Consider the following 26,893-nt stretch of genomic DNA (forward strand, 5'->3'; position numbering starts at 1 on the left):
TTCTGAATTTCTTTCACTAATATTTTGTTTAGGATTTTAGCATTTTACTCAGGAAAGAGATTGGCCTGTAATTTTTCCAAGAGTCTCAAGATTATAGTACCTCATAAAATCAGGTAGGAACTATTTCCTTTCATTCTGTCCTCTGACAGAGGTTGTCTGCAGAACTAGCCATTCCTCAAATATTTTACCTGGCAGCATTTCCAGGTAAAACCATTTGGACCTGGTGTCTCCTTTAATATTTTAACTGATACAATCTCTTTTATCAGTTATAGAATCCTTTCAGTTTGCTATTTCCACTAAAGTCAGCTTTCTTAAGCTTTCCTAGGTCATGGTTTTCTAGGAATTTTTCTACTTCCCATCAGTTTTCAAATTTATTTTGTGTAAAGTTTTTTGTATCTTTTTTTAAATCTCTGTTGCATTTGTAGTTATAGCTTCTCTTTTGTTATATTGTTTATTTGCACCTTCTTTTCTTCTCGATCAATCTTGCTATAAGTTTGACACTTTTATAATTCTTCTAAAATAATCAACTTTTGACTCTTTGATCCTTTCTGTTATCTTTATTTTCTATTTAACTAGTTTTTCGTCATTATTCTGTTTCTCCTACTTTCTTTGGATTCATTCTGTTGCTCTTTTTTAACTAGTAGGGTTGCATGCTGTTCAGGTCATTCATTTTCAGACTTTCTTCTTTTCTAATTTACGTATCCAATGCTATAATTGGCCTGCTAAACAGGGCTGATATTCCACAGATTCACAATTGTATGGCCATATGAATTTTCAAAATATTTCTAGTCCATTTTATAAATAGGAACTGTCCCAGGCTTTTTTAGTCTCTCTGACACTTACCCAGTTACCCTGGCCACCTCAAATCCTTTCCCAGGACAGCCAGGACCTACTGATTATCATCTAGCAACTAAAGGATTAATGCCTACCACAGCAGGAGGTCTCCAGCACTTGGTGCCAGCCCTTGGACCAGCTTCTGTTTTGATAGATCAGTGCTCTTGTCATTTCCATTTTAATTCCATTCTAGTCAGAGAACAAACTTTGTATTATTTCAGTTCTTTGAAATCTGTTGATACTTGCTTTATGGACCAACTTATGGAAAATTCTGGTAAATGTTCCATGAGCACTTGAAAAGAATGTGCATTTTACAGTTGTGTTTGGTGTACTATATACCTCGATTAAGTTGTGTTTGTTAATCTGGCTCAAATGTTCTATATTCTTCTGGGGTTTTGGCTGCCTGTTGATATGGAAAATTTGTTAATGTCTCCTTGTATTTCTGTCAATCTTGAAAGTTCGTAGTTACAAATAGATTTAGAATTGCTATATCTTCCTTGTGAATTGAATATTTTATCACCATGTAAGGAAATTATTAACTCTGGTAATGCCTGGTAATTTGGTATCATTGATGTTTTTGCCCTATAATCAATCTTTTTTCTCATATTAATATACCTACTAGCTAATATACCTATTAGCTTTATTTAGCTTAATATTTGCCTGGTATGTGTTTTCCTACATTTAAAAAAATTGTTTTTGATAGAGATATAATTCACATACCATAAAATTCACCATTTTGAAGTATACAGGCAGTGGTTTTGAGTATATTCACATAGTTGTGTAACCATCACCACTAATTCCAGAACATTTTCTTTATGCCAAAAAGGAATTCCATACTCTAGACTCACTCCAGATGACCCCCTCCCCTTAGCCCCTGGCAACCACTAATCTACTTTCAGTCTCTAAGGATTTGCCTATTCTGGACATTTTATAAAAGGGGAGTCATATAGTATGTGGCCTTTTGTATCTGGCTCGTTTCTTTGGGCATGATGTTTTCAAGGTTAATCCATGTTATAGCATGTGAAGTCACAAAGATTTACGCCTAGGCTTTTTTCTAAGAGTTTTATAGTCTTAGTTCTTACATTTAGGTTTTTAAATTTATTCTGAGTTAATATTTGCATGTGGTGTGAGATGGGTATCCAGCTTCATTCTTTTGCATGTAGATATCCAGTTGTCCTAGCAGCATTTTTTGAAGACTCTTTTTTCCCCTACTTAATTGTCTTGGCACCCTTGATGAAAATCAGGTGACTATAATAAGTTGAAGGGTTTACTTCTGGGCTCTCAGTTCTAATCCATTGGTGTTTATGTATCTCTGTCCTTGTACCAGTACCACATATTCTTGATTACTGTAGTTTTTAGTAAATCTTGAAATTGGGAAGCATGTCTTCTATTTTTGTTCTTTTTCAGATTGTTTTCAAGATTGTTTTGGCTATTCTAGGTCCTCTGCATTTCCATATAAATTTTAAGATCAATTTATGAATTTCTGCAAATAATTAAGCTGACACTTTGACAGAGGCTGCATTTAATCTATAGATTAGTTAGGGAATATTACCATCTTAACAATAGTAAGTTTTAGGTCCCTGAACATGAGATGTTGTTGCATTTACTTAGGTCTTTATTTTAAGCATTGTTTTGTAGTTTTCAGAGTGTTTTACATTTTTTAAAGTATTCTTTTAAGCATTTTATTGTTTTGATGCTATTATAAATAGAATTGCTTTACTTAATTTCATTTTGTTTGCTCATGGCTACTTTATATAAATGTAATTGATTTTTGTATATTGATCTTATATTCTGCAACATTGCTGGACTCATTTATTAGGTCCAATAGTGTTTTTTAGTGCATTCCTTGGGATTTTCTATATACAAGATTATGTTATCTACAAATAGAAATAATTTCATCTCTTCCTTTCCAATCCGGATGCCTTTTATTTTCTTTTTCTTACCTAATTACCTTGGTTATAACCTCTACTAGAATGTTGAAAAGATGAGATGAAAACAGACATCCTTCTCTTGTTACTGATCTTGGCAGGGGGCGTGGGGGAAACATTCAGTCTTTCATCATTAAGTGTGATAGTCGCTGTGGGTTTTTCATTGGTGTCTTTTATTAGGTTTAGGACCTTTCCTTCTAGTCTTAATTTGTTGTTGGTTTTATCATGAAGGGATATTTAATTTCCCAAATGCTTTATCTGTGCCTATTATGATGATCATATGTTTTTGTCCTTAATTCTATTGATGTGGTCTATTGCATTGATTTTCAAAGGTTAATCAAGCTTGCATTCCTATAATAAATCTAACTTGATTGTGATGTATAAAGTATTATAATATATACATATATCTAATATATACATATAAATCCTTTTATACATTCCTGGGTTCACTTTGCTAGTATTTTGTGGGGATTTTTACATCCATATGCATAACAGCTATTGGTCTATAATTTTCTTTTCTTCTAATATATGTGCCTAACTTTGGTAGCACAGAAATACTGGCCTCATGGAATGAGTTGGGAAGTGCTTCTTCCTCTTCTACTTTTTGAAAGAGCTTTTGAAGAATTGTATTATTCTTTAAATGTTTGCTAGAATTCACCAGTGAAACCATCTAATCCTGGACTTTTCTTTGTGGCAAGGTTTTTCATTACTTATTCAATCCCTTGTTATAGATCTATTTAGATTTCATTTCTTTTTTAGTCAGTTTTGAGAGTTTGTATCATTCTAATAATTTGTCTATTTCACCTAAGGCATTTATTATGTTGGCATACAGTTTATGATTGTTCATAATATTCCCTTATAATTCTTTTTATTTTCATAAAGTCAGTAGTAATGTCTCCTCTTTTTTTCCTGAATTTATTAATTTGAGTTTTCTCGTTTTTTTCTTGGTTAGTCTCACTAAAGGTTTGCCAAGTTTATTAATTTTTTCAAATAACCAACTTTTGATTTTGTTGATTTTTTTCTAATATTTTCCTATTCTCTGTTTTATTATTTTCACCTCTAATCCTTATTATATCCTTTCTTCTATTTCCTTTAGGTTCCCATATTTGTGAATTTCCCAAAGTTGTCTCTGTTATTAGTTTCTAATTTTACTCCATTATGATGGAGAACATGCCTTATATGATTTCCATTCTTCCAAATTTATTGAAGCTTGTTTTATGGCCTAGAATATTGTCTGTCTTGGAGAGTGTTTGATGTACACTTTGGAAAAATGTATAGTCTGCTGTTTGGGGATGGAGTGTTTTACAGATGTTCGTTATTACTACTTGTGTTGAAGTCCTCTATTTCCCTGTTGTTGATCTTCTATGTAGTTGTTCTATCCATTATTGAAAGAGTGGTCTTGAAGTTTCCAGCTTGTCAGTGGATTGTCTATTTCTCCCTTCAATTCTGCCAGTTTTGCATCATGTATTTGGCGGCTCTGTTGTTTAGGCATATATGTTTATAATTGTGATATATTCATTATTGGTTGACCCTTTGTCATTAAATGTGCCTATATATCTCTAGTAATGTTTTTTAATATCCATTTTGTCTCATATTAGTATGGTCACTCCAAATTTATTGTGGTTGCTGTTTGCATGATGTATTACTGTATTACTTACATTCTTTTACTTTTAATCTATTTGCTTTCTTCTCTTTTTTCTTCTTTCTTTTTTAGAATAGAGATGGAGTCTCACTATGTTGCCCAAGCTGGTCTCAAACTTCTGGGCTCAAGGGATTCTCCCACCTTGGTTTCCCAAAGTGATCGGATTATAGGCGTGAGCTACCAGGCCTGCCTTGTATCTTTCAATCTAAAATGTGTCTTCTGTAGGCAGCATGCAGTTGGATCTTCCTCGTTTGTATTCAGTTAGATATTCTCTACCTTTTGATTGGGTTGATTAATCTGTTCTGATTTAAAATCATTATTGGTATAGTGGTTTAAATATGCAGTTTTATTTTTCTTAGAGCTCATGTCTTTTTCCCTCTATTCCTCCTTTACTGCTTTCTTTTGCATTAAATTAATTGTTCTAGTTTAACATTTTAATTCATTTGATCATTTTTGTTATACATTTTTGAGGTATTTTCTTCGTGGTTGTTCTAGGGCTTTTCACATACATCATACATCAGTGTGCTTCAGATTTGTACTAATTTAATTCCAGTGAGATATAAAAATTCACTCCTATATATTTCTCTTCCACCTTCCTTTTTGAGCTATTATTATATACATATATTATATCTGTATATGCTAAAAACTAAACAATGCATCATTATAATTATTATTTTATATAATTTTATGTTTTAAAGAAGCTGGAAAATTACATACATTATTTTCTATTATTTTCATTTGTTCCTGTCAGTTTGAATTACCTTCTGGTATCATTTCCTTATTTCTGTATAACTCTTTGCTTTGTGACTTGGTTAGGCTATTTTTAAAGTATGTTTCCCTGCAGTGTGAACTCTTCAGTGTTGCTTCTTGGAGTGCATAGCTTTGACTTGCAGGTAATTTGGTCTTTCTTTGACTTTTTTCCCAGTCTCTCTATTAAGCTGTCAGCCCACATGGGGGTATTACACTCTAGGCTCTACTAATTACTAGCTGAACGCTCTATTTTGTTTTTGTTTTTTGTTTGTTTGTTTGTTTGGCTGTGTCCTGGAGCATGCATTGCCCAGCATGCTTTATCTAATTAAACTCTTGCAGGAGTAGTTTGAGAAGTAAGTCTTTCAAGATTCTTCATACCCCAGAAGGGCTCTTCTTACCTGTCCCTCTCTCTCTTGTTCTCTCTGATAAACGAGCTGGCCTATGTTGTTCTTAGTTAAGTGAACTTGTAGTTTTTGAGAACATCCTTGGGCTTGAGCTTCTTTATACAATGTTAAAAATAAAGTTAGTTTTCCATAATGGTTGAACTTGGCGATTCCTCAAGGATCTAGAACTAGATGTACCATATGACCCAGCCATCCACTACTGGGTATATACCCAAAGGATTATAAATTACTCTACTACAAAGACACATGCACACGTATGTTTATTGCGGCACTATTCACAATAGCAAAGACTTGGAATCAACCCAAATGTCCATCTGTGACAGACTGGATTAAGAAAATGTGGCACATATACACCATGGAATACTATGCAGCCATAAAAAGGATGAGTTTGCGTCCTTTGTAGGGACATGGATGCAGCTGGAAACCATCATTCTTAGCAAACTATCACAAGAAGAGAAAACCAAACACCGCATGTTCTCACTTATAGGTGGGAACTGAACAATGAGATCACTTGGACTCGGGAAGGGGAACATCACACACTGGGGCCTATCGGGGGGGGGGGAGGAGGGAGGGATTGCATTGGGGAGTTATACATGATATAAACGTTATGCACATGTACCCTAGAACTTAAGGTATAATAAAAAAAAAAAGAAAAGAAAAAAAAATAAAATAAAATAAAAATAAAGTTAGTTTTAGGGGGAGAGTTTCAGAGCTCTTTCCTCTTACGAATTTCCTCTCTCCATGGGCATACTGTCTGAGCACTGTTCTGGGTGCTGGGCAAGGCAGCAGCTTCTGGTCTTAGTTTGCCTGTCCTGGTGTGGAACCTACCCTATGAGCAAGATGGAATGAGGGTAATCAGGACCCCAGTATTCTTAGCCTATTGCACCTGGGATATAGCCTCTATTCTATGAGTAAAAACTGGGAGGAGTAAGGAACCTCCAACCTCTTAACCACACTTGCCAGGCCTCTGCAATTTTGAGTGGAAGGGAATGCTAAATGCTAGCTCTCTGCTCCTTCCAGTAAGATGCCAAAGTACTGATGGGACATTCTCTCCAAGAAGAAAAGGAGCTTCATCTTGGCTACATACACCTTAAGTGGAGCTTCTATCAAGCTAAGCTTGGAGCCAGTAGTGAGGGAACAGTAGTAAGGTTGGGAACAGTAGCATGGCACATGTGTCAAAGACTGTGTTCTTACCAAATTTCAGTAGATTTTCGTGAATAAAAGTATCTTCATGTGCTGTATTCCATTTAAGACAATTTCCAGAGATTTTAAAAGATTGTAGTGTTGTAATTTTTGCCAGCTGAGCTTGTTTTATTAGAGAAAGGGTCTTCAGAGTTCCTCATACTCTCATGCCAGAAATGAAGGTCTCAAGATTGTTTTTGTGTGTTGATCTTGTATCATGCAGCCCTGATGAACTCACTTGTTAGTTCGAGGAATTTCTGTAGTTTAGGAGGATATTCTATGTAGACAATCATGACATTTTAAATAGGGAATTTTTAAAAATTATTTTCCAAACTGTATGCCTTTTATTTCCTTTTATTGCCTTATTGCAGTGGTTAGAACTTCTAGTACTATGTCAAAAGAGTGGAGAAGGTGGAAATCCTTACATTAGTCCTGATGTTAGGGGGAAAGTATTTAGTCTTTCACTTTTAAGTATAATGTTGGTGATAGTTTTTGTTTGCTTTGTAGAAGTTTCTTATCAAGTTGAACTTAAACAAATTTACAAGAAAAACAAACAACCCTATTAAAAAGTGGGCAAAGGACATGAACAGACACTTTTCAAAAGAAGACAGACATACATACAGCCAACAAGCATATGAAAAAATGCTCAGCATCACTTATGATTAGGGAAATGCAAATCAAAGCCACAGTGAGATACCATCTCACACCAGTCAGAATGGCTATCATAAAAAACTCAAAAAATAACAGATGCTGGCGAGATTGCAGAAGAAAGTGAATGTTTATACACTGCTGGTGGGAATGTAAATTAGCTCAACCATGTGGAAAGCAGTGTAGTGATTCATCAAAGAGCTAAAAACAGAAGTACCATTCAACCCAGCAATCCCATTACCAGGCATATACCCAAGGGAATATAAATTGTTCTATTATAAAGACACATGCAGACATATCACATCGCAATACCAAAGACATGGAATCAACCTAAATGTCTATCAATGACAGACTGGATAAAGAAAATGTAGTATGTATATACCATGGAATACTATGCAGCCATAAAAAAGAATGAGATTATGTCCTTTGCAGGGACATGGATGGAGCTGGAGGCCATTATCCTTAGCAACCGAAAACAGCAACAGGAAACCAAATACTGCATGTTCTCCCTTGTAAGTGGGAGCTAAATGATGAGAACACATGGACATAGAGGGGAACAACACACACTTGAGACCTACCTGAGGGTGGAGAGTGGGAGAAGGGAGAGGATCAGGAAGAATAACTAATGGGTGCTAGTTAATAGGTAGTAGGTACACCTGGGTGACAAAATAATCTGTATAACAAACTCTTGTGACATTAATTTATCTCAGTAAAAAACTTGCACATGTACCCCTGAACTTAAAATAAAAAATAAAAATATAAAATCTTAAGCTTAACCATTCAGAAACCACCAACTAACCTCTAACTATGGACTTTCTACTTTAAGCAATCAAATATTTATTTCATCTCTCTTCTGAGAACACCTTATAAAAGTTTTCCCTTGATCCGCTGAGCCCTGAACTTATGTATTGTGCTTCCCAATTGACGAATTGCTGAGTGCTTAAACTCATTAAAATTATTGAAAGAAAGGAGTGCCTATCAAGTTTAGGTAATTCATCTCTATTCCTAACTTGCTGAAAGTTTTTATCATTAATGGTTTTATGATGTGCTTTGTCAGTGTGTATTGATTTTTTTTCTTTAGTTTGTTGATAGGGTGGATTACATTAATTGATTTTTTGAATTTTATTCTAGTCTTGCATACCTGTACTAAATCCCACTTAATCATTGCATATACAGTCATCCCTCAGTATCTGCAGAGGATTGGTTCTGGGAACCCCTGCAGATACCAAAATCCATGAATGCTTAAGTCCCTTTTATAAAATGGCCTAGTGTTTGCATATAACCTACACATATCCTCTCATATACTTTAAATCATCTGTAGATTAATTATGATACCTAATACAATGTAAATGCTATGCAAATAGTTGTTATACTGTATTGCTTTTTATTTGTAGTGTTCTTGTTATTTTTATGTTTTTTAAAGTGTTTTCTATCTGCAGTTGGTTGAATCTGCAGATATGGAACCCACAGATACAGAGGACTGACTGTAATTATTTTCATGTAATGTTGGATTCCGTCTGCCAATATTTTGTTGAAGATTTTTGCATCTAAGTTTATGAGAGAGTGAACTATAGAGTTTTTGGATTTTTGGTACTCCATTTGTCGGTTTTTGGTATCAGGGTAATTCTGGCCTCATAAAATTGGTTGAAAATATTCCCTCCTCCTCTTATTTCCTTGAAAATGTTGTTTACAATTTGCATTATTCTTCTTTAAAAGTGTTATAGACTTTTGAAGTAAACACATTGGGCCTGGAGATTTCTATTTCTGGAGATTTTGTGTTGAACTAAATTATTTTAATGTTTATAGGACTATTCGAGTGTCTGTTTTATTTTTGGCTGACTTGTGAGAGGCTGTGGTTTTCAAGGAATTGATCCATATATTCTAAATAGATAAATTTACAAGTGTAAAGTTGTTTGTAGTATGTAAGTATTAACTAGCTTCCGGCGTCCAGTGCTTTCCACACGAGATAAGAAAATTTCAGATGCTTTCTCTCTCTCTGAAAGTGCCTGACTCTTCAGATTTCAAGGTAGTCGTTTTCTCTGTGGCCTCAGTTCTCTAATGGGTCCCAGAAAAATCCTTGATTTTCAGTGTGACCAAATTTTTCTTATTGTAAAGATGAGAGCAAGAACTCCCAACCTCTTGGAACTGAAACTGGAAGTTCCTTACTTAGTTGTTTTATAAACCCATGAAATAGACATTTTTATTGTTGTTTCTCAAGTCAATGTTGGCTTAGTTTGACCCACATGTTTACCATTTTACTTGCTCACCATTTCTTCTTGTTTCTTAGTCCTTTCTTTTGGTACTGTTTTTCTTCTGTCTGAGGTACATTCCACAGAACCCTTATTGAAGGTCTTTCGGTAGTAAATTCTCTCAGAGTTGTTTACATGAAAATGTGTTTATGGCATCCTCATTCTTGAAGAGACTTATTTCTGAGTATACATTCTGGGTTAAAAGTTATATTCTCATAGAACTTCAGTAATGTTATTTCACTACCTCTGGTTTTCATTATTGCTGTTGAGAAGTCAACTGGGAATCTCATTGTTACTCGTTAGGTAAACTGTCTTTTATCTTTGATTGCTTTTAAGATCTATTTGGCTTTAGTGTTCTGAAATTTTATGATGATTTTTCTAAATGTTGCTTGTTTTTATTTTTGTTTAAAGTTGGGCTTCCCTAACTTGAGGACTGTTATCTTTCATCAATTCTTTTCTTTCCGGAACTGTAATTAAACCCATGGTAGACTTTATCATTCTAGCCATGTGTTTTAATCTCTATTTTATATTTCCATATCTTGTTATTCCTATAGTACTTCCTATGTAGTTTCTTCAGATTTATTTTCCAGTTCATTAATTATCTCATCACCTCTGTTTAGTTTGCTGTTTAACCCTCATACATTGAGTTTTTAATTTTAATGCTCTCATTTCTAATTTCTAGAAGCTGTATTGATTCTTTTAAAAATTCATGTGGTCTTTCTTTGATAGTCTCACATTTCGTTGACATACTTTTTATACCTTCTTCATTTCTTTAAACATACAACCAATGCTTATTTCACAGTATAAATCAGATAATTCCAATTATAGTTTTTGCAATTCTGATTCTTTGGTTTGTTTCTATGGATTCTTATTCATACAGGTTTTTCTCGTGTGTGTGTGTGTGTGTGTGTGTGTTGCTTTTTTTTTTTTTTTCTTCTACACAGGTAATGTACATCTCAGCCCCAAACCCACATAAATGCAGGATTGGGCTAGGAATCTCAGTAACTATTCACTCTTTTATTTCCCTCCACAAAGCCAAGGTTGAGACAGTCTCAGGTGCTTCTTCTTTACCCACTGATTATGTCACCTTTTCGGGTCCAGACTTTAGGCAGGCTCTCAGATCCAACTTCCTACTTTGAGCCAAAGAGTTTTGTTTACTATCCTCTATATGTGCTATCTCTTAAAGCCCAAGTTTTAAGCCAGAATGTGTCAATCCTTTGACAATGGCCCAGAGAAGAAACATTGTTTCTTACTTTGCCACTCAATAAACACACACATTTGTGTGATTGTGTTCATATATATATATATATATATATATACACACACATATATATATTAAATCAAAAATATGCTTTTTATGATCCACCGTATTATTTTGTCAACTACTGTATAATAAATTAACCCCAAAACTTAGTGCCTTAAAACAGCAAACATCTATTTTCTCTGTTTCTGTGAGTCAGAGATCAGTGCACAGCTCAGCTGGGTCCCCTAGTTCAGGATCTCTAATAAGGCTACAGTCAGGGTATTGGCTGAAGCTTGGTCATCTCAAGGTTCTACTACCACTTCCAACTTACTCCCAAGGTTGTTGGCAAGATTCATTTCCTCGTAGCATATTGGAATGAGGTCCTTAGTTTCTCACTAACTGTTGACCAGAGACAATCCTCAACTTCTTGCTGTGTGGGTCTCTCCCTAGGGAAGCTCACAACATGACAGCTGGCTTCCAACAGAACAAGTCAATGAGAGAGCCAAAGAGGACCAACAAAATGGATGGCCAGTCTTTTCGTGATAAAATCTCAGGAGTGATATCCCATCACTTTTGCCTTATTTTATGTGTTAAAAGCAAGTCACTAGATTCAGCCAACACTCAACAGTAAGTGACTACACAATGTCATGAATAACAAGAGGTGTGGATCATTAAGGGTGATATTATTTGCTGCCTATTGCACCCACTGAATTGATTTCATGTTTGTGAAACACTGCTCCAGGCTACCAGGGTAAACATGGATTTTAGTTGTTATTTATCTCTTTAGAACAGTAATTATTTTCTCATTCTGGCCTCTGAGGATTTCTGTTGCTTTCACACCAGTTCAGCCATGCTTTATTGTTTTAAATTCAGTATTTTTAGGTGTTTTGTATTGGAAGGACTCTTTATAATATAGCCCAAAATATCACCAGAAATAGAAATCTCTCTTCTATATTCTACCATATACAACTTGAGTAAGATACTGTACTACTTAAAATTACCTGAAAGTTTACAGAAGAGCTTGAGGAAATGTGACCAGCTGTCATAAGATCCTTTTCTAAAAACGAGATTAGGTGATAGGACAAATAAGAGTTTTATCCACATGAAGTGACTAAATAGGAAGGGAAAGCATTCAGGAAGTGAATGGCCGCTACCTAAGTCTGTCCTGGCAGTAAGCTTTTTTATTTTTTAGCTTTTTATTTTGAAATAATTTTAGATTTACAGAACAACTGTAGAATTCCTGTATACCTTTCATTCAGCTTCCACCAATGTTATCACTTTACATAAGCATGGTGTATTTGTCAAACTAACAAATTAACATGGGTAAATTACTATTAACTAAACTACATAATTTATTCAGGCTTCTTCAGTTTTTTCACTAATGTCCTTTTTATGTTCCAGGATCCAATCCAGCATACCACATTGGGATTATTTGTCTTATTTCCTTAGAATCATCCAATCTGTGACAGCTTTTCAGTCTTTCCTTGTTTTTCATAACTTTGACAATTTTGGTCAAGTGTTTTGTGAAACCCTCAATTTGAGGTTTTCTGATATTTTCTCATGTTTAGACTGTGGCTGTGTGTTTTAAGGAGAATACCATAGAGGTGAGGTGTCTTTCTCATCACATCACATCAGAGGGAAGATGATATCAACATGACTTATTGCTGATGATATTGACCTTGAACTCTTAGATTAGTTGTAGTCTGCCAGGTTACTATGTTTCTTTTCCATACTATATTCTTTGGAAGTGAATCATTATGTCCAGCCCACACTCAAGGGGAGGGAAATTAAATGCCACCCCCTAGAGGGAGAAGTATCAACTAATTTGTGGAAGTTCATTTAAAACACTGTAATAATTTGGGTAAAATTATTTGAGCCTATGCAACTCTTCAGATTCCCCTTAAAGTTTCACTCACTAATTTTAGCATTAATCAGTGGATCGTACCTGCAGCAATTATTACAGTAGTGTTCTAATGATGATTTTCTAGTTTCCTTATTTATTCTACATTTATTATTTGGAATCCCTCTATAAAGATTTTCCTTTCTCCCCTACTTATTTATTCAACAATGTATGTATGTAAGTAGGTACTCATAAATATTTAATTCTTTGGGTTATAATATAATACTCTACTTATTTATTTGTTGGTCACCTTGTCCCAGCTTCACCCATTAGGAACTCTTTCATATTGGCTCCCGTGTTCTGTTCTGTTTTTAATGGACTTTATACTTTACAGCAGTTTTAGGTTTGCAGCAAAATTGAGCAAAAGGTACCAAGATTTCCCATATACTCCCTTCCTCCCCTCCACACGCATAGCCTCTCCCATTATCAATATCCGCTGCCACAGGGGTATTTGTTACAAATGATGAACCTACATTGACACATTGCTATCACCCGGAGTCCATAGTTTAGTATTCACTCTTGGAGTTGCACATTCTATAGGCTTGAGCAAATTTATAATGACATGCATGCAGTATTAAAGTAGTTTCACCGCCCTTAGAATCCTCTATGCTCCACTTACTCATCCCTGTCTTTTCCCTTCCTGTGTCCCTTTGATATACTCTTATCCTCCTTATTTTTCTAGCACTTCGTTGCTTTTTTACAAGATACATCAGCCTCTTCTCCAAGAAACTATGGTTCCTGTAATTGAAAAGTGGTATTTGGAAACCAAGATCTGGATGCTTTTGTCACTTTTAGGGTATCATTAATTCTAGCCCTCTCAGCAGACAGAGCTAAGAAATATTTGTGTGCATGCTAACCCATCTGTATTTTAGTGTCTATTTATATATATATGTTAAAATAAGCAGGAGTTAATACCATTTCTGACCCTAAATTGCACTATAAGGCATCGTTCTAGACCTCTCCCTTGTTTATTATGAGCTTCTTTCTTAGACTGTGAAATACCTGACTCTCATTATCTACAAGTTATTTATTATTTATTTATTTGTTATTTATTTATTCACCTACTACACTGGTAGTTTCAGAATTGTTAACTCATACCCCTGGGAGAAACAATTGTACCAATCAGAGTACAGTGTCTACACACAATTACTTTCTGTCGTTAGTCTTTAAATACTCGGCAAAACACTATTTTCATGGTTATTCATTTCAGGTTTTCTTTCTCCACTGCATGTTGTGAGGTTATGATATATACACTTGTAATACAGTTAGAACCATTTGTTGCAAACTGCATTCAATATTGAGTTGCTCAGACATTTCGGTTGATTTCTAAAACCTTGAATGCAATAAAATTCAGTTTTGTGAGTTTTGACAAATGTATAAAGTCAGATATCCTCTTCCATAGTACCATATAGAACAATTCCATCACCCTAAAAATTCTCTTGTACAGCCCATTATAGTCAACCCCTCAGACCTCCCCAACCCCTGGCAACTACTGACCTGTTCTCTGTTCCTATAATTTTGCCTTGTCTAAGATGTCATATAAATGGAACAGTATCACTTGTCAGCTTTTGGATATGGCTTCTTTCTCTTAGCATAATGCATTTAAGATTCATCCTAGCTGTATGAATATCAACAGTTATCTTAATTGCCAAATGGTATTCTAGTCTATGATTGTACCACAATTTGTTTATCCATTCACCAGCTGAAGAGTATCTTGTTGTTTCCAGGTTTTAGTGATTTTTAGTAAGGCTCTATAAATATTCTCATATACATTTTTGTGTAAACTTGATTTTTCAGTTCCCTTCCAAAGGTATCTGTGAGTGAAAATGCTGGGTCATATGTCAAGTGTATGTTAAATTTTAAAAGTAACTGCCAAACTGTTTTCCAAAATGCCTGAACCATTTGCATTTCCACTAGCATGAGTGAGAGTTCCTTTTGTAATACATCCTTGCCAGCATTTCATATTGTCTTGTAAATTTATATGTGTATTTAATTCTAGCCACTTTAATAGCTATATCTTGAAGTGCTTCTCATTACACATTTAATTTTCATTTTCCTAATGATTGATATTATCTTTTAATACACTTCTTTGCCATCTGTACATTTGGGTTGGTGAAATGTTTGTTCAGATGCTTTGCTACTTTTTAAAATTAAATTTTATCTTTTATTGTTCAGTTTTAAGTGTTATTTATGTATTTGGGATATACCACATATATAATGTACAAGCATATTCTTTCAACCTGTGGCATTTCTTTTCATTCTTTTGTGTCTTTCACAGATAAAAAAATTTAATATGTAAATATTTAACAATTTTTATTTTTAAAATTTTCATAAATAAAAATGTTTAAATATTATAGTTTCAATTTATCTATTTCTTTCTTGTATGGATATGTTTTTTGTAATATAACTAAAACTATTGGCATATCCAATATTTCACACATTCTCTCTCATGTCTTTTTTTAAGAAGTTTTATCATTTTACATTTTATATTTAGACCTATGATCCACTTTGAATTACTTTTTGCATAAGGTTTAAGTATTCGAGTTCATTTTCTGCAGTGGACTTCCAGTCGTTCTAGCACCATTTGTTGTTGTACCTTTGTCCAAAATTAGTTGACCTTGTCCAAAATTTGAGTGGGTCTATTTCTGGGCTCTTTATTCTGTTTCACTGATCTAGATAGCTATCCTTTTTCCAATACCACACTGTCCTGAATATTGCGGCTTTATAATAAGTCTCAAAATAATGTAGTAAAGTTCTTTCCACCAACATTGTTTTGTTTTTTATTTATTTTCAATAGTTTTAAGGAGTTTTTAGGTACAGATGGTTTTTGGTCATGGGTAAGTTCTTTAGTCATGGTTTCTGAGATTTTGGTGCATCTGTCACCTGAGCAGTGTACGCTGGCTCCAATATGTAGTCTTTTATCACTCACCCCACTTCCATCCTTTCCCCCAAGTCCCCAGAGTCCACTATAACATTCTTACTCCTTTGCATCTTCATAACTTAGCTCCACTTATAAGTGAGAACATAACGATATTTGATTTTTCATTCCTAAGTGACTTCACTTAAAATAATGGCCTCTATGTCCATCCAAGTTGCTGCAAAGGCCATTATTTCATTCTGTTTTAAGGCTGAGTAGCATTCCATGGTATATATATCATGGAATATGATATAAAGAAATGATATAAGAAAATGGATACAGTTTCTTTATCCACTCGTTGTATGATGGGTTTAGGTTGGTTCCATATATTTGCAATTGTGAAGTGTGCTGCTATAAACATGCGTGTGCATGTGTCTTTTTCATGTAATGACTTCCTTTCCTCTGGGTAGATACCTGGTAGTGGGATTGCTGGATCAAATGGTAGTTCTACTTTTAGTTCTTTAAGGAATCTCCATACTGTTTTCCACAGTGGTTGTACTAGTTTACATTCCTCCGGCACTATAAAAGTGTTCTCTTTTCACCACATCCATGCCAAGGTTTTTTTTTTTTTTTTAAATTATGGCCATTCTTGCAGGAGTAAGGTGGTATCTCATGTGGCTTTAATTCTCATTTCCCTGAAAGTTAGTGATGTTGAGCATTTTTTCATGTGTTTGTTGGCTGTTTATATATCTTCTTTTGAGAATTCTATATTCATGTCCTTTGCCCACTTTTCGATGGAATTATTTGTTTTTTTCTTGCTGAGTTGTTTGAGTTTCTTGTATATTCTGGATGTTAGTCCTTTATCAAATGCATAGTTTGTGAATATTTTCTCCCACTCTGTTGGTTGTCTGTTTACGCTGCTGATTATTTCTTCTGCTGCACAGAAGCATTTAGTGATTTTTTTTTAACAGCATTTTGTAATTTCCAGCATACAGATCTTTTATACATGTTTTGTTGGTGTTATACCTAATGATTTTATCTTATTAGAACTATTGTAAACATTTTTTTATTTTTATTTTGAATTGTTTATTGATTGTATATAGTATTATGATTGACTTTTATGTGTTGACATTGTACCCTGTGAACTTGATAAACTCGCTTATTAGTACTAGGAGGGTTTTGTTGCATTTGCTTTTGGTTCTTAGTCATGAATTCTTTGCCTAAGCCTATGTCTAGAAGAGTTTTCCCAATGTTATCTTGTAAAATTTTTATGATTTCAAGTCTGAGATATAAGTCTTTGATCCATCTTGAGTTGATTTTTGTATAAAGTGAGAGATGAGGGTCCAGTTTTATTCTATGGTGGCTTGCCAATTATCCCAGCATCATTTATTGAATAGGGTATCATTTCTCTACTTTATGTTGTTGTATGCTTTGTTAAAGATCAGTTAAAAATAGATTTTGGGCCAGGCACAGTGGCTCATGCCTATAATCTCAGCACTTTCGGAGGCTGAGGTGGGCAGATCACTTGAGGCCAAGAGTTCGAGACCAGCCTGGCCAACATGGTGAAACCCCATCACTACTAAAAATACAAAAATTAGCCAGGTGTGGTGGCACATGCCTGTACTCCCAGCTACTATGGAGGCTGAGGCATGAGAAGCCCTTGAACCTGGGAAGCTGAGGTTGCAGTGAGCCATGATCATGGCACTGCACTCCAGCCTGGGTGACAGAGCAAGACTGTGTCTCAAAAAATAAAACAGAAATTAAAATATAGATTTCCTGGGATTTTCTACCCAATCATATTGTGGATGAACAGGGACAGATTTATTTCTTCCTTTACAATTTGCATGCCTTATATTTCCTTCTTGCCTTATAATATTGACTAGAAGTTTCAGTACTATGTTGAATAGGAGTGGTGAGAGTGGACATCCTTGCCTTGTTCCTGATATAGAGAGAAAGCATTAGTCTGTCAACATAAAGTATGATATTAGCTGTAGATTTTTTGTAAATATTCTTTATCTGGGTAAGGAAGCTCCCTTCTATTCCAAATTGCTAAGAGTTTCATTACGAATGGATATTGTATTTTATAAAAAGTTTTTTTATCTGCTGATATAATTTGGGGCATCTTAATCTATTTTGTGCTGCTAAAACAGAATACCACAGACTGGCTAATTTATAAAGAATAGAGATTTATTCTTACAGTTCTGGAGGCTGGGAAGTCCAAGATCACATGGCCACATCTGGTGAGGGCCTTCTTGCTGCATCATCCCATGGTGGAAGGTGAAAGGGCAGAGAGAGTGTGCTTATGTGCGTGCCTGTGCATGCGAGTGTGGGAGCCAAACTTATCCTTTTACCAGGAACTATTTTCTTAGTTAACTAAACCATTCCATCAATAATGCCATTAATTCATTCATGAGGCAGAAGCCTTAGAGGTAGAGCCCTCATGACCTAATCACCTCTTAAAGTTCCCACCTCTCAATGCTGTTGCACTGGAGATTAAGTTCCACACATGAACTTTGGAGGATGCATTCAAACCTACCATGGAGTTTTACATCTTTAGAATGGATTGCTTTGATTGATTTTCATATGTTGAACCAGCCTTGTATTCCTGGGATAAACCATGCTTTCTTGTGGTATATTAATTATCTATTTTGTATATAGCCAAATTTCATTTGCTTTTTTTAGGATTCTTATGTTCATGAGGGATATTGATTTGTAGTTTCTTTTTTATATCACTTATTTTTCTGGTTTTTATATCAGGAAATGCTGGCCTCACAGAGTAAGTTGATATGTATTTTCGTCTTCTAACTTCATAGAGAGATTGTATAGAATTGATGCTATTTCTTCTTTAAATGAATGGTAAAATTTGCCATTGAGACTGTCTGGACCTGGTATTTTGGGGGAAAATTTTTAATTGCAAATTCAATTTCAGTAATATTTATAGAAGGATTTAGATTATTTAGATTATTTGTTACATTTTGGATAAGTTTTGCCAGTTTGTGCTTTTTGAGAAATTTGTTTCATCTATGTTGTCAAATTTATGTGTTTAGAATTGCTATTATATACTCTTGTCATTGTAATAGCTATGAAATTTCTATCTACTCTTTCATTCCTGAGTTTTTATTTCAGCTATTATGTTTTCAGTTCAAATATCCATGTGATTCTTATTTATATCCTCTGTTTCTTCACTGAGTGCTTCTGTTTTAAATATTGTTCCAAAATCGCTTGCTATTGTTCATTCAACATTTTTATAATAGCTAATTTAAGATAATTTAATGTCTTATCATTCATGTCTGTTGTCTTTTTCCATGTTAATTGAAATGTTTATGGTTATTTGCATGCTGATTGATTGTAGTTTGTATCCTGGACATTGTGAGTATTGTCTTGAGATTCTCTATCTTGTTTATATCCTGTGGAGAAAGTCTATATTTTTGTTTTAGCCTTTTGTATATTTTGGTTCCAACATCAATTCAGTTTTCAAGCCTTTGCAGTACCATATAGGTCTGTCCTGTGTTTGTACCATCTAGTGGTCAGTCTGAGACTTGGGTGGAGGTGTCCTTTCTAGTTGAGTTTCCAAATCTTTGGTATGCTAATGAAGATCAAAGCAGTCACAAGTCAGAGGTAAGCCCAGGGGTTCAAATCAACTTTACACTGTTGCTTTTTCAAAACTCTTCCCTCTCCTTTATCTTTTCAGTACTTTCCAGTTCCCTGGGCTCTCATTTTCTGTTTTCTCTTCAAAAACTACCCACTGTGGTAGTTGTAGCATTTCCAGAAATAAGTAGCAGGAGGAGAGAGTGAGAACGAGAGAGGGAGAGGAAGAGGAAAAAAATAGTATAAAGATGTCTTCTTGACATCGTGGCTTCACCTAGAGGAAGGAACTTATCCCACACAGTTTTGATTCCTGGAGGCTCCCATTCTGGGCCACTATTGCTTCTGAGCCACCTTTGCTTTTACTGCCTCCACTGTGGAACCAAAGAAGGAGTAAATAAAAACCCAAGGATTTCCCCCACTCTCTCTGAATTTTAGTTCTCTGTTACATTCCTTGAGCCCAAACTCCAAGACTTCTCCTGCATCTCTGTCTGCTAGACAATGCTCGTTTTGAATTGCATACCATGTTGAATTCAGGCTCAGGATACTGAACGGGGAGAAAAGTAATGCTGAATTTGTAGTTGTTTAGTTGGTACTTCAAACTCTGGTGTCTTCTCTGATCTACCTACTTAGATTTACCTTTCAATTTTCATATAGTGTTCATGCATCCTATCAGAATTTTATATTTGAGTTAGTGAGAGATAAAAGGTCTGAGAATTGGACCCAACTATATAGTTTTGTAAACAGCATGTAGTTGGATCCTACTTTTTAATCTAATCTGACCACTTTCTTCTTCAGTTGGAATATTTAGTTGATTCACATTTAAAGTGATTATCAATATAGTTAGGTTAAAATCTACCATCTTTCTGTTTTCATTATATTTGTTCTTGATGTTTTCTATTTACTGTATTTGGCTTTTGTTTCCTTTTTCCGTCTTTTTCTGCCTTTCATTATTTTATTTGGTTATTTTGTGTGATCCCATTTTGTCTCATGTATTTATTTATTATTAGATATCTTTTAAGGACACCTTTTTAGTGGTTTCCAGAAAGTTTGTAATGTACATTTTTATATAATTTGGTTCACCTTTAAATAATACTATACTGCTTCATGTGTAGTACAAAACTATCCCCAATTCCTTCCTTCCATTGTTTGTGTCATTGTTGTATTCCATTATTTTTTTACAAATGCTATAAACATACAATACATTGGTACTATTATTGCTTTAAACAATCAGTTATATTTTAGAACAATTAAGAATATGATAGTTATATTTGTCTTCATTTATTACTTTTGCAACACTTTTCCTTTAATAATGTACACCCAATTTTCTGATCTGTATCATATCCCTCTGTCTGAAGAATTTCCTTTAATATTTAGACTGTAAGACAGGTCTGCTGATGCTGAGTTTCCTCAGTTTTTGTCTGAAAAAGCATTTATCTTAATTTTTGAAGGATATTTTTGCAGAACTTGGAATTCTGGATTGGCATTTTTTTCTTTCAACACTTTAAAGGTTTCATTTCACTGTCTTTTTGCTTATGTGAGTTCTTTTTTTTTTTTTTGAGACGGAGTCTCGCTCTGCCGCCCAGGCTGGAGTGCAGTGGCCGGATCTCAGCTCACTGCAAGCTCCGCCTCCCGGGTTCACGCCATTCTCCTGCCTCAGCCTCCCGAGTAGCTGGGACTACAGGCGGCCGCCACCTCGCCGGCTAGTTTTTTGTATTTTTTAGTAGAGACGGGGTTTCACCGTATTAGCCAGGATGGTCTCGATCTCCTGACCTCATGATCCACCCATCTCGGCCTCCCAAAGTGCTGGGATTACAGGCTTGAGCCACCGCGCCCGGCCGCTTATGTGATTTCTGACAAGAAGTCTGGTATAATTCTTCTCTTTGTTCTTCTGTGGGTAAGATGTTCCCCACCTACCGCCTTCTTCCTGGCAGTCTTCAAGATTTTATTTTTGTCTTGATTTTCTGTAATTTGAATTTGATATATCTGGGTGTGGGTTTTGGTTTGGTTTTGGTATTTACCCTGGTTGGTGTTCTCTGAGCTTCTTGAATCTGTGGTTTGGTGTCAGTCATTAATTTGGAAAATTTTGGCCATTATTGTCTTCACATATTTCTTCTGCCTTATTCTTTCTTCCTCTTCTTGTGTTCCAAATACATATATGTTATACTGTTTGATATTGTCCCACAGTTCTTGGATGTTTTGTTCTGTTTTCTTTTTTTTTGCTCTTTTTTTTCTCTTTGCATTTCAGTTTGTGTGATCTCTATTGACCTGTCTTCAAGTTCACTGATGACTCAGCTGTGCAGAGTCTGTTGATGAACATATCAAGGATAGTCTTCAGATCTGTTACTGTGTTTTTTTCTCTCCCATTTATATTTGATTCTTTTTTATACTTTTCACCCCCCTGCCGAAATTGCCTATCTGATCTTGCATGATAAACTTTCCCAATAGAGCCTTTAACATACTAATCATAGCTATTTTAAGTTTCCTATCTGATAAAGATGGAAACAGTAGACAAAGGGAATTCCAAAAGGGGGAATGGGCAGGGGGGAGCAAGAGTTGAAAAACTACCTATTGGGTACTGTGTTCGCTATTTGGGTAATGGGGTCACTAGAAGCCCAAACCCCACCATTACACAATATACCCAGGTAACAAACCTGCACATATAACCCCTGAATCTGTAATGTACAAAAAAGAAAGCAAAATAATCCAAGTAAATAAACAGATTCCTTGTCTGATATTTCCAACATCTGTGTCATAACTTATTTTGGTCCTAATGATTGCTTTTCTCTTCAGACATTGTTTTTATTCCTTGCCTTGATTCTTCCCTTTGTGCTACACCCTGGAGATAATATATGCCTTAAATCTCGTTTGGATGTATTCCACTGTTATTTTTACTGATGCTTTTTAGCCTGGTAGTGGGGGAATGGGGACCTGGGACATTCTATGCTATTCTCATTAAGTCTCAGTCTTAGGCAGGCTTACCCTGAGTGTTGGAGGTGTGTCCTTCACAAGTGTTCCTGCCTCTCCTCCTGTGTTCTAACCCAGGTGGGCCTAGCACATTTTCCTGCCCCTCCCGGGTTAGACCTTTTTTTTTTTTTTTAATTTTCTCCCCCAGCTGTACTGAGTTTTCACCAGTGCACCTCAGTCTCTGTTGCCCTTTCTTCTGAGGACTAAGACATTTTTCCCTTTGGGAAGATAAGGTAGATTGGTATGGGCAGAGTTTCAGTGATGTTGGTCAGTCTGTCTGCCAGCTGCAGTGAGTTTCTCCCAGTACTTTCAAGCTAGTTTTTGTTGCCTTTTCCCTGAATAGTAAGGCTTTTGCTCCATGGAGAATATAGGGAAAATAGTCTGTGCAGAATTTCAGCAACAGCTATTGTACTGTTCTCCCCAAGCCAGAACTACAGAATATCTTTCTCAGGATTCTTCTCAGTCTTTCTTGTCAGCTTCTGGGGGAGTTCCTGGAGGAAAACTCTGCAAAGGGGTGCAAAACTGCCTATGTCTGCAGCCCCTACAGGCTTCACATTCTCACACTAGCCCATAACCAGCCTCTAGCAATTCATCATAATTTTTAGCTGAATCTTCTTATGAATTTGTATGTTGTTCACTGGTATCTGCACCAGGTAATCAAATGCCTGGTCCTGTGGCTCCCTTGAAGATGGTTGTTTCTACAGGTTTGTGGTACTGCAACCTCAGTTTTCTGATGAGTCCGAGAGAAGTTCTTAATTTTCACTTTCCCAGCTTTTGTTCTTATTGTAATGGTGGGAGACGTGTTCTTTACAACTCTACATTTCTGAACTAATACCAGAAGAGCATATGAATCTGATGATAAGCTTTTGAGGGTCTGTTTGTCTTTCAGCATCCATACCCCAGTTTACCAATTCCCCCACGATGGTGATCATGGTGGGTTTACCAGCTCGAGGCAAGACTTATATCTCCACGAAGCTCACACGATATCTCAACTGGATAGGAACACCAACTAAAGGTATGTCTCTGAAAGTCTTTGTTCAGCAACCCCATAAAAGCCACTGGCTGAAAACCTTACTTAGGTAGAAGGCCAAAGTCCTCAATACCAGAAATGCCCCATCATTATTATTATCAGCATTAGGACTACTGCTATCACTATTACTACATTCTTATACAGTTTATAACTTCTTGAGCACATACTTTGTACCAACACCACTCTAGGTGCTAAGCATAGGAAAACTAGTGTTAAGATTAAATGTCTTCTCTCAAGAAGTTCCATGGCCTCGAAACAACCCTGTGAGTAACATTCTATTTTTATTGCCATTACTATTATTGCCATACCAATATTACTACTTTTATTAGCATTACCACTTCTTCACCATTTCATAGTTGAGGAAATTGAGGCCCAAGGGGTGAAGTGCCTTGTCTAAAGGCATATGGCCAGTAAGTGACAGAACCAGGATATGAATCCAGGTCTATTTGATTCTAAGCCTGATACTGTGCCAAGTCTAATGCATGGTTCTACTGATTGGAAGAGAAAAGAATCCCACATTAGCCCCATAGTCTCCTTTTCTCCATTCTTTTTGTCTCCTTCTTTCTCTTGTTAATCTCAACATGCTGTCTCTCTGCCCTGCTTCCTTCTATCTCTCCCCCTCTTCCTTTCTCTCTCCAATTTGTTTCTTTTTCCCATTTCTTATTTCATTCATCTATGTTCTCTTTATCTAGTTCACTGGTGAAGAGTTTCCCAATGGTTTTCCATGTGCCCAAACTCCTGCTAGGTGATGAGGATACAAAACTGGATGAGACTCACCCTGTCCTTGAGGAGTTCTAAGTCTAGCTGGGATATATAAGAATACCTCATATCATCTAGGAATTCTAGAACAGGAGCAGGATGCTGCATGAAATCACAAAGGGATTTGACAACTGGAAGGCAAGGAAAGCTTCCTACATAGGATATGTTTGAGCTGAGTCTTGTGGGAGGAGTAAGACATTGGCAGAAGGGAAGGAGAGAAGTAACAGCTCTCATGGAGGACTGCAAGCTCTCAGGAAATCTGCTGAGTGTAGAGGTACATGGGACACTGGCAGATTGGTTTCTGCCTTAAGGGCCCCATCATGGGTTCAGGGTTTCTGGTTCTCCTGCTTTCTATCTTCTTCACTCCACACAGTTCTCTCAAAGGCCTCCAGAGTCATATTTCAAAGCACAAAGCTGAACAAGCCTGTGACCTACAAAGGTCCCCTTGGCCTGCAGGTTTAAATCCATAGTGGATGACTCACCATCCTCCAAACATGCTCTTCCTTCTGCCAATGCCATACTCTTGCTCAAGCTGTTCCTCTACCTGGATGCCTTTGTTCCTGACTCCCACTGCCCATATCTGCCTGTAAAAGGCGCCTACCCTAAAAAGTCTTGTTCAAATGGTGAAACCTTCTCAGATCATTCCAAGTACAATTAGTCTTTCCTTCCCTCTCACTCTCTTCCATGGCTTCATATTGTCTTTGTCAGAGCATTTAACAAACTCTGTAGGAGCTCTCCATTTACTGGTTTACTCACTGTCTTACCTGTTGGACTGTGAGTGCCTTAAGGGCCCCATCATGAAGATCGGGCTAATCCCTGAGACCCAGAGCTCATATCCTGCTTCACAGAGTAGGAATCAAAAAGTATTTGTTACGTGAATGAATGAAATATTAACTCTTTGGCTGCTTATCTTCTTTCTTCTCCTTTCCTTCCCTCCTCTCTAGTTTTTCATCATTGTAAGTGGGAAAGTATGGCCTAGAGATTTAGATTTAGAATCTTCATCATAATATAGAAAAATAAAACAACTTTGGACTAGAAGTCAGGAGGTCTAGTCTATATCTGTCACCAGCTCACTCACTGTTTGACCCTTGGTGATTAATTTTACTCCCTAGATCTCCATTTCTTCATCTTTCCACCGGAGTAGGGCATTTTAAGGATTGGTGTTTATGATAAAGTAGAATAATGGAAAGACCACCAGCTATGTTGCCAAATAGACCTGGGTTGAATCTCAGATATCCACAGATAGGAAATAATTGTGCAAGTTTTTCCTATCTCTGAACTTTCAGTTTCCTCATTTATAAAATGGTAATAGTGAGCTCTACTTTGCAGGGTTGTTGTGAGGAATAAATAAACTGGTAGCCATAATTTGAAGTTTTAAAAGCAATTTTATAGCTACAAATTATACCTTCTTCCACCTCTGAGGTCCCTCCCAGCAAGGACATTTTTTGGCCACTGGGATCTTCCCAACCTCTTCACTGGCGCTCCCTGCTTTCAGTGTTTAATTTAGGCCAGTATCGACGAGAGGCAGTGACCTACAAGAACTATGAATTCTTTCTTCCAGACAACATGGAGGCCCTGCAAATCAGGAAGTAAGTACCCAATATTTTAGCAACCTGTGCTGTCTCATGGCTGAAAAGCCCTTGTTCAGATACTGGGGGAGTAGGGCAGAATAATCTGGACCAGAAAGGAGGCCCTCTAGACTCTCAAACAGTAGTTGGAACAGCCCTTCCATTATCCTGCCCAAAGCCTGTTTCTGGTCATAACCATCCACTTATCAAAAACCTTTAATGATCTTCTACTTCTGACAGGAGAGAGTAGAAGCTTCTCAGCTTAGCATTTGAGGCAAGAATCTCAATAGCTTGGCCTACTCTAATTTCTGTAGTCTCATCAGTTCAACCTCAAGGTCTCTCTACACTACAAGACTCTGAGTAAAGGCAGAATAGAGCCTGGGCCCTATGTCCTCAATATAGAACCCAGCAGTGAGTAATTACTAAAGAGATTTTTGCTGAAAGCATAAGTACATTGCCACTGTCATGCCTGTGTGTTACCCATGCCAGGAATGCCTTTTATTTCACAGACCATATGCTCTACCTGGGTTCATAAAACAGTTCAGCTTGAGTTCCATTAGCTCAAGGGTTGGAATATTATGGCTTCTGTCATTGCTCAGCTTTTCCTGATTGTGTCACTTTATACCTGCCCCTAAGCTGTGTAAGCTGTGCACATACAGCCAGTTTCAACTGTTTGACCCCTCTGTGCTTAGCACGGTGCCTAAAGCACAGGGCACATAAGTTAGTCTAAGACATGAGAGATGATACAGAAGATACGGCAGACAATGAGATAAGGATTGTCTCTTTTTCTTTCCTGGTCTATTTCAGGCAGTGTGCCCTAGCAGCCCTGAAGGATGTTCACAACTATCTCAGCCGTGAAGAAGGTCATGTCGCGGTAAAGAAATTTGTTATTTTTTCCTTGGGTATCTACTGGGAAGGGAATTAGCTAATATGTACTGAACATTTACTGTTGTTCTGAGTATTTGCATATATTAATAATTTCATTTTATGCTCCCGCCTTGAGGTAGGTATTGTTATTATGCCCCATTTCAGAGCCCAGAAGAATGGTTCACAGAGACATTAAATAATTTCCCAAGGTGGTACAGCGTATACCTGGCAGGGCCAGAAATGGAATCCAAGTTTTGTAGCTTCAGAATCCCCACTCTTAACCACTGTGCACTACCAGTCCACCCCCAATAATTCAGCAGGACTATATTAGAATTTAAAACTGCAGTACAAACAGTTTTGAGTTCTAGAGACTTACCTAAATATCTAGTCAATAGTTTAGCTAGGACTTGCAAATTCTGAAAGAGGAGGAGATTCTCAAATATGCAAATAGTCCAAAATGGTCCAATCTCAGGTACTGAG

The 26,893-nt window shown here is 36.3% G+C and overlaps 1 protein-coding gene across 4 annotated transcripts in view; it reads left to right on the top strand.

The window, feature by feature from the left end:
* PFKFB1 (6-phosphofructo-2-kinase/fructose-2,6-biphosphatase 1) overlaps positions 1–26,893 on the top strand; it is a 59,071-nt gene that overhangs the window by 8,170 nt on the left and 24,008 nt on the right. For 3 of the 4 annotated variants that reach the window (XM_033201761.1, XM_033201759.1, XM_033201758.1), the window contains exons 2-4: positions 23,079–23,204; positions 25,474–25,567; positions 26,354–26,420. In XM_033201761.1, coding sequence (XP_033057652.1) covers positions 23,079–23,204; positions 25,474–25,567; positions 26,354–26,420 — 287 coding nt within the window. The remainder of the gene's footprint in view (positions 1–23,078; positions 23,205–25,473; positions 25,568–26,353; positions 26,421–26,893) is intronic. The other variant, XM_033201760.1, reaches the window with a different exon arrangement.

Source organism: Trachypithecus francoisi, unplaced genomic scaffold, assembly GCF_009764315.1.
Source record: "Trachypithecus francoisi isolate TF-2019V2 unplaced genomic scaffold, Tfra_2.0 Lachesis_group6, whole genome shotgun sequence".
Lineage (NCBI taxonomy): Eukaryota > Metazoa > Chordata > Mammalia > Primates > Cercopithecidae > Trachypithecus > Trachypithecus francoisi.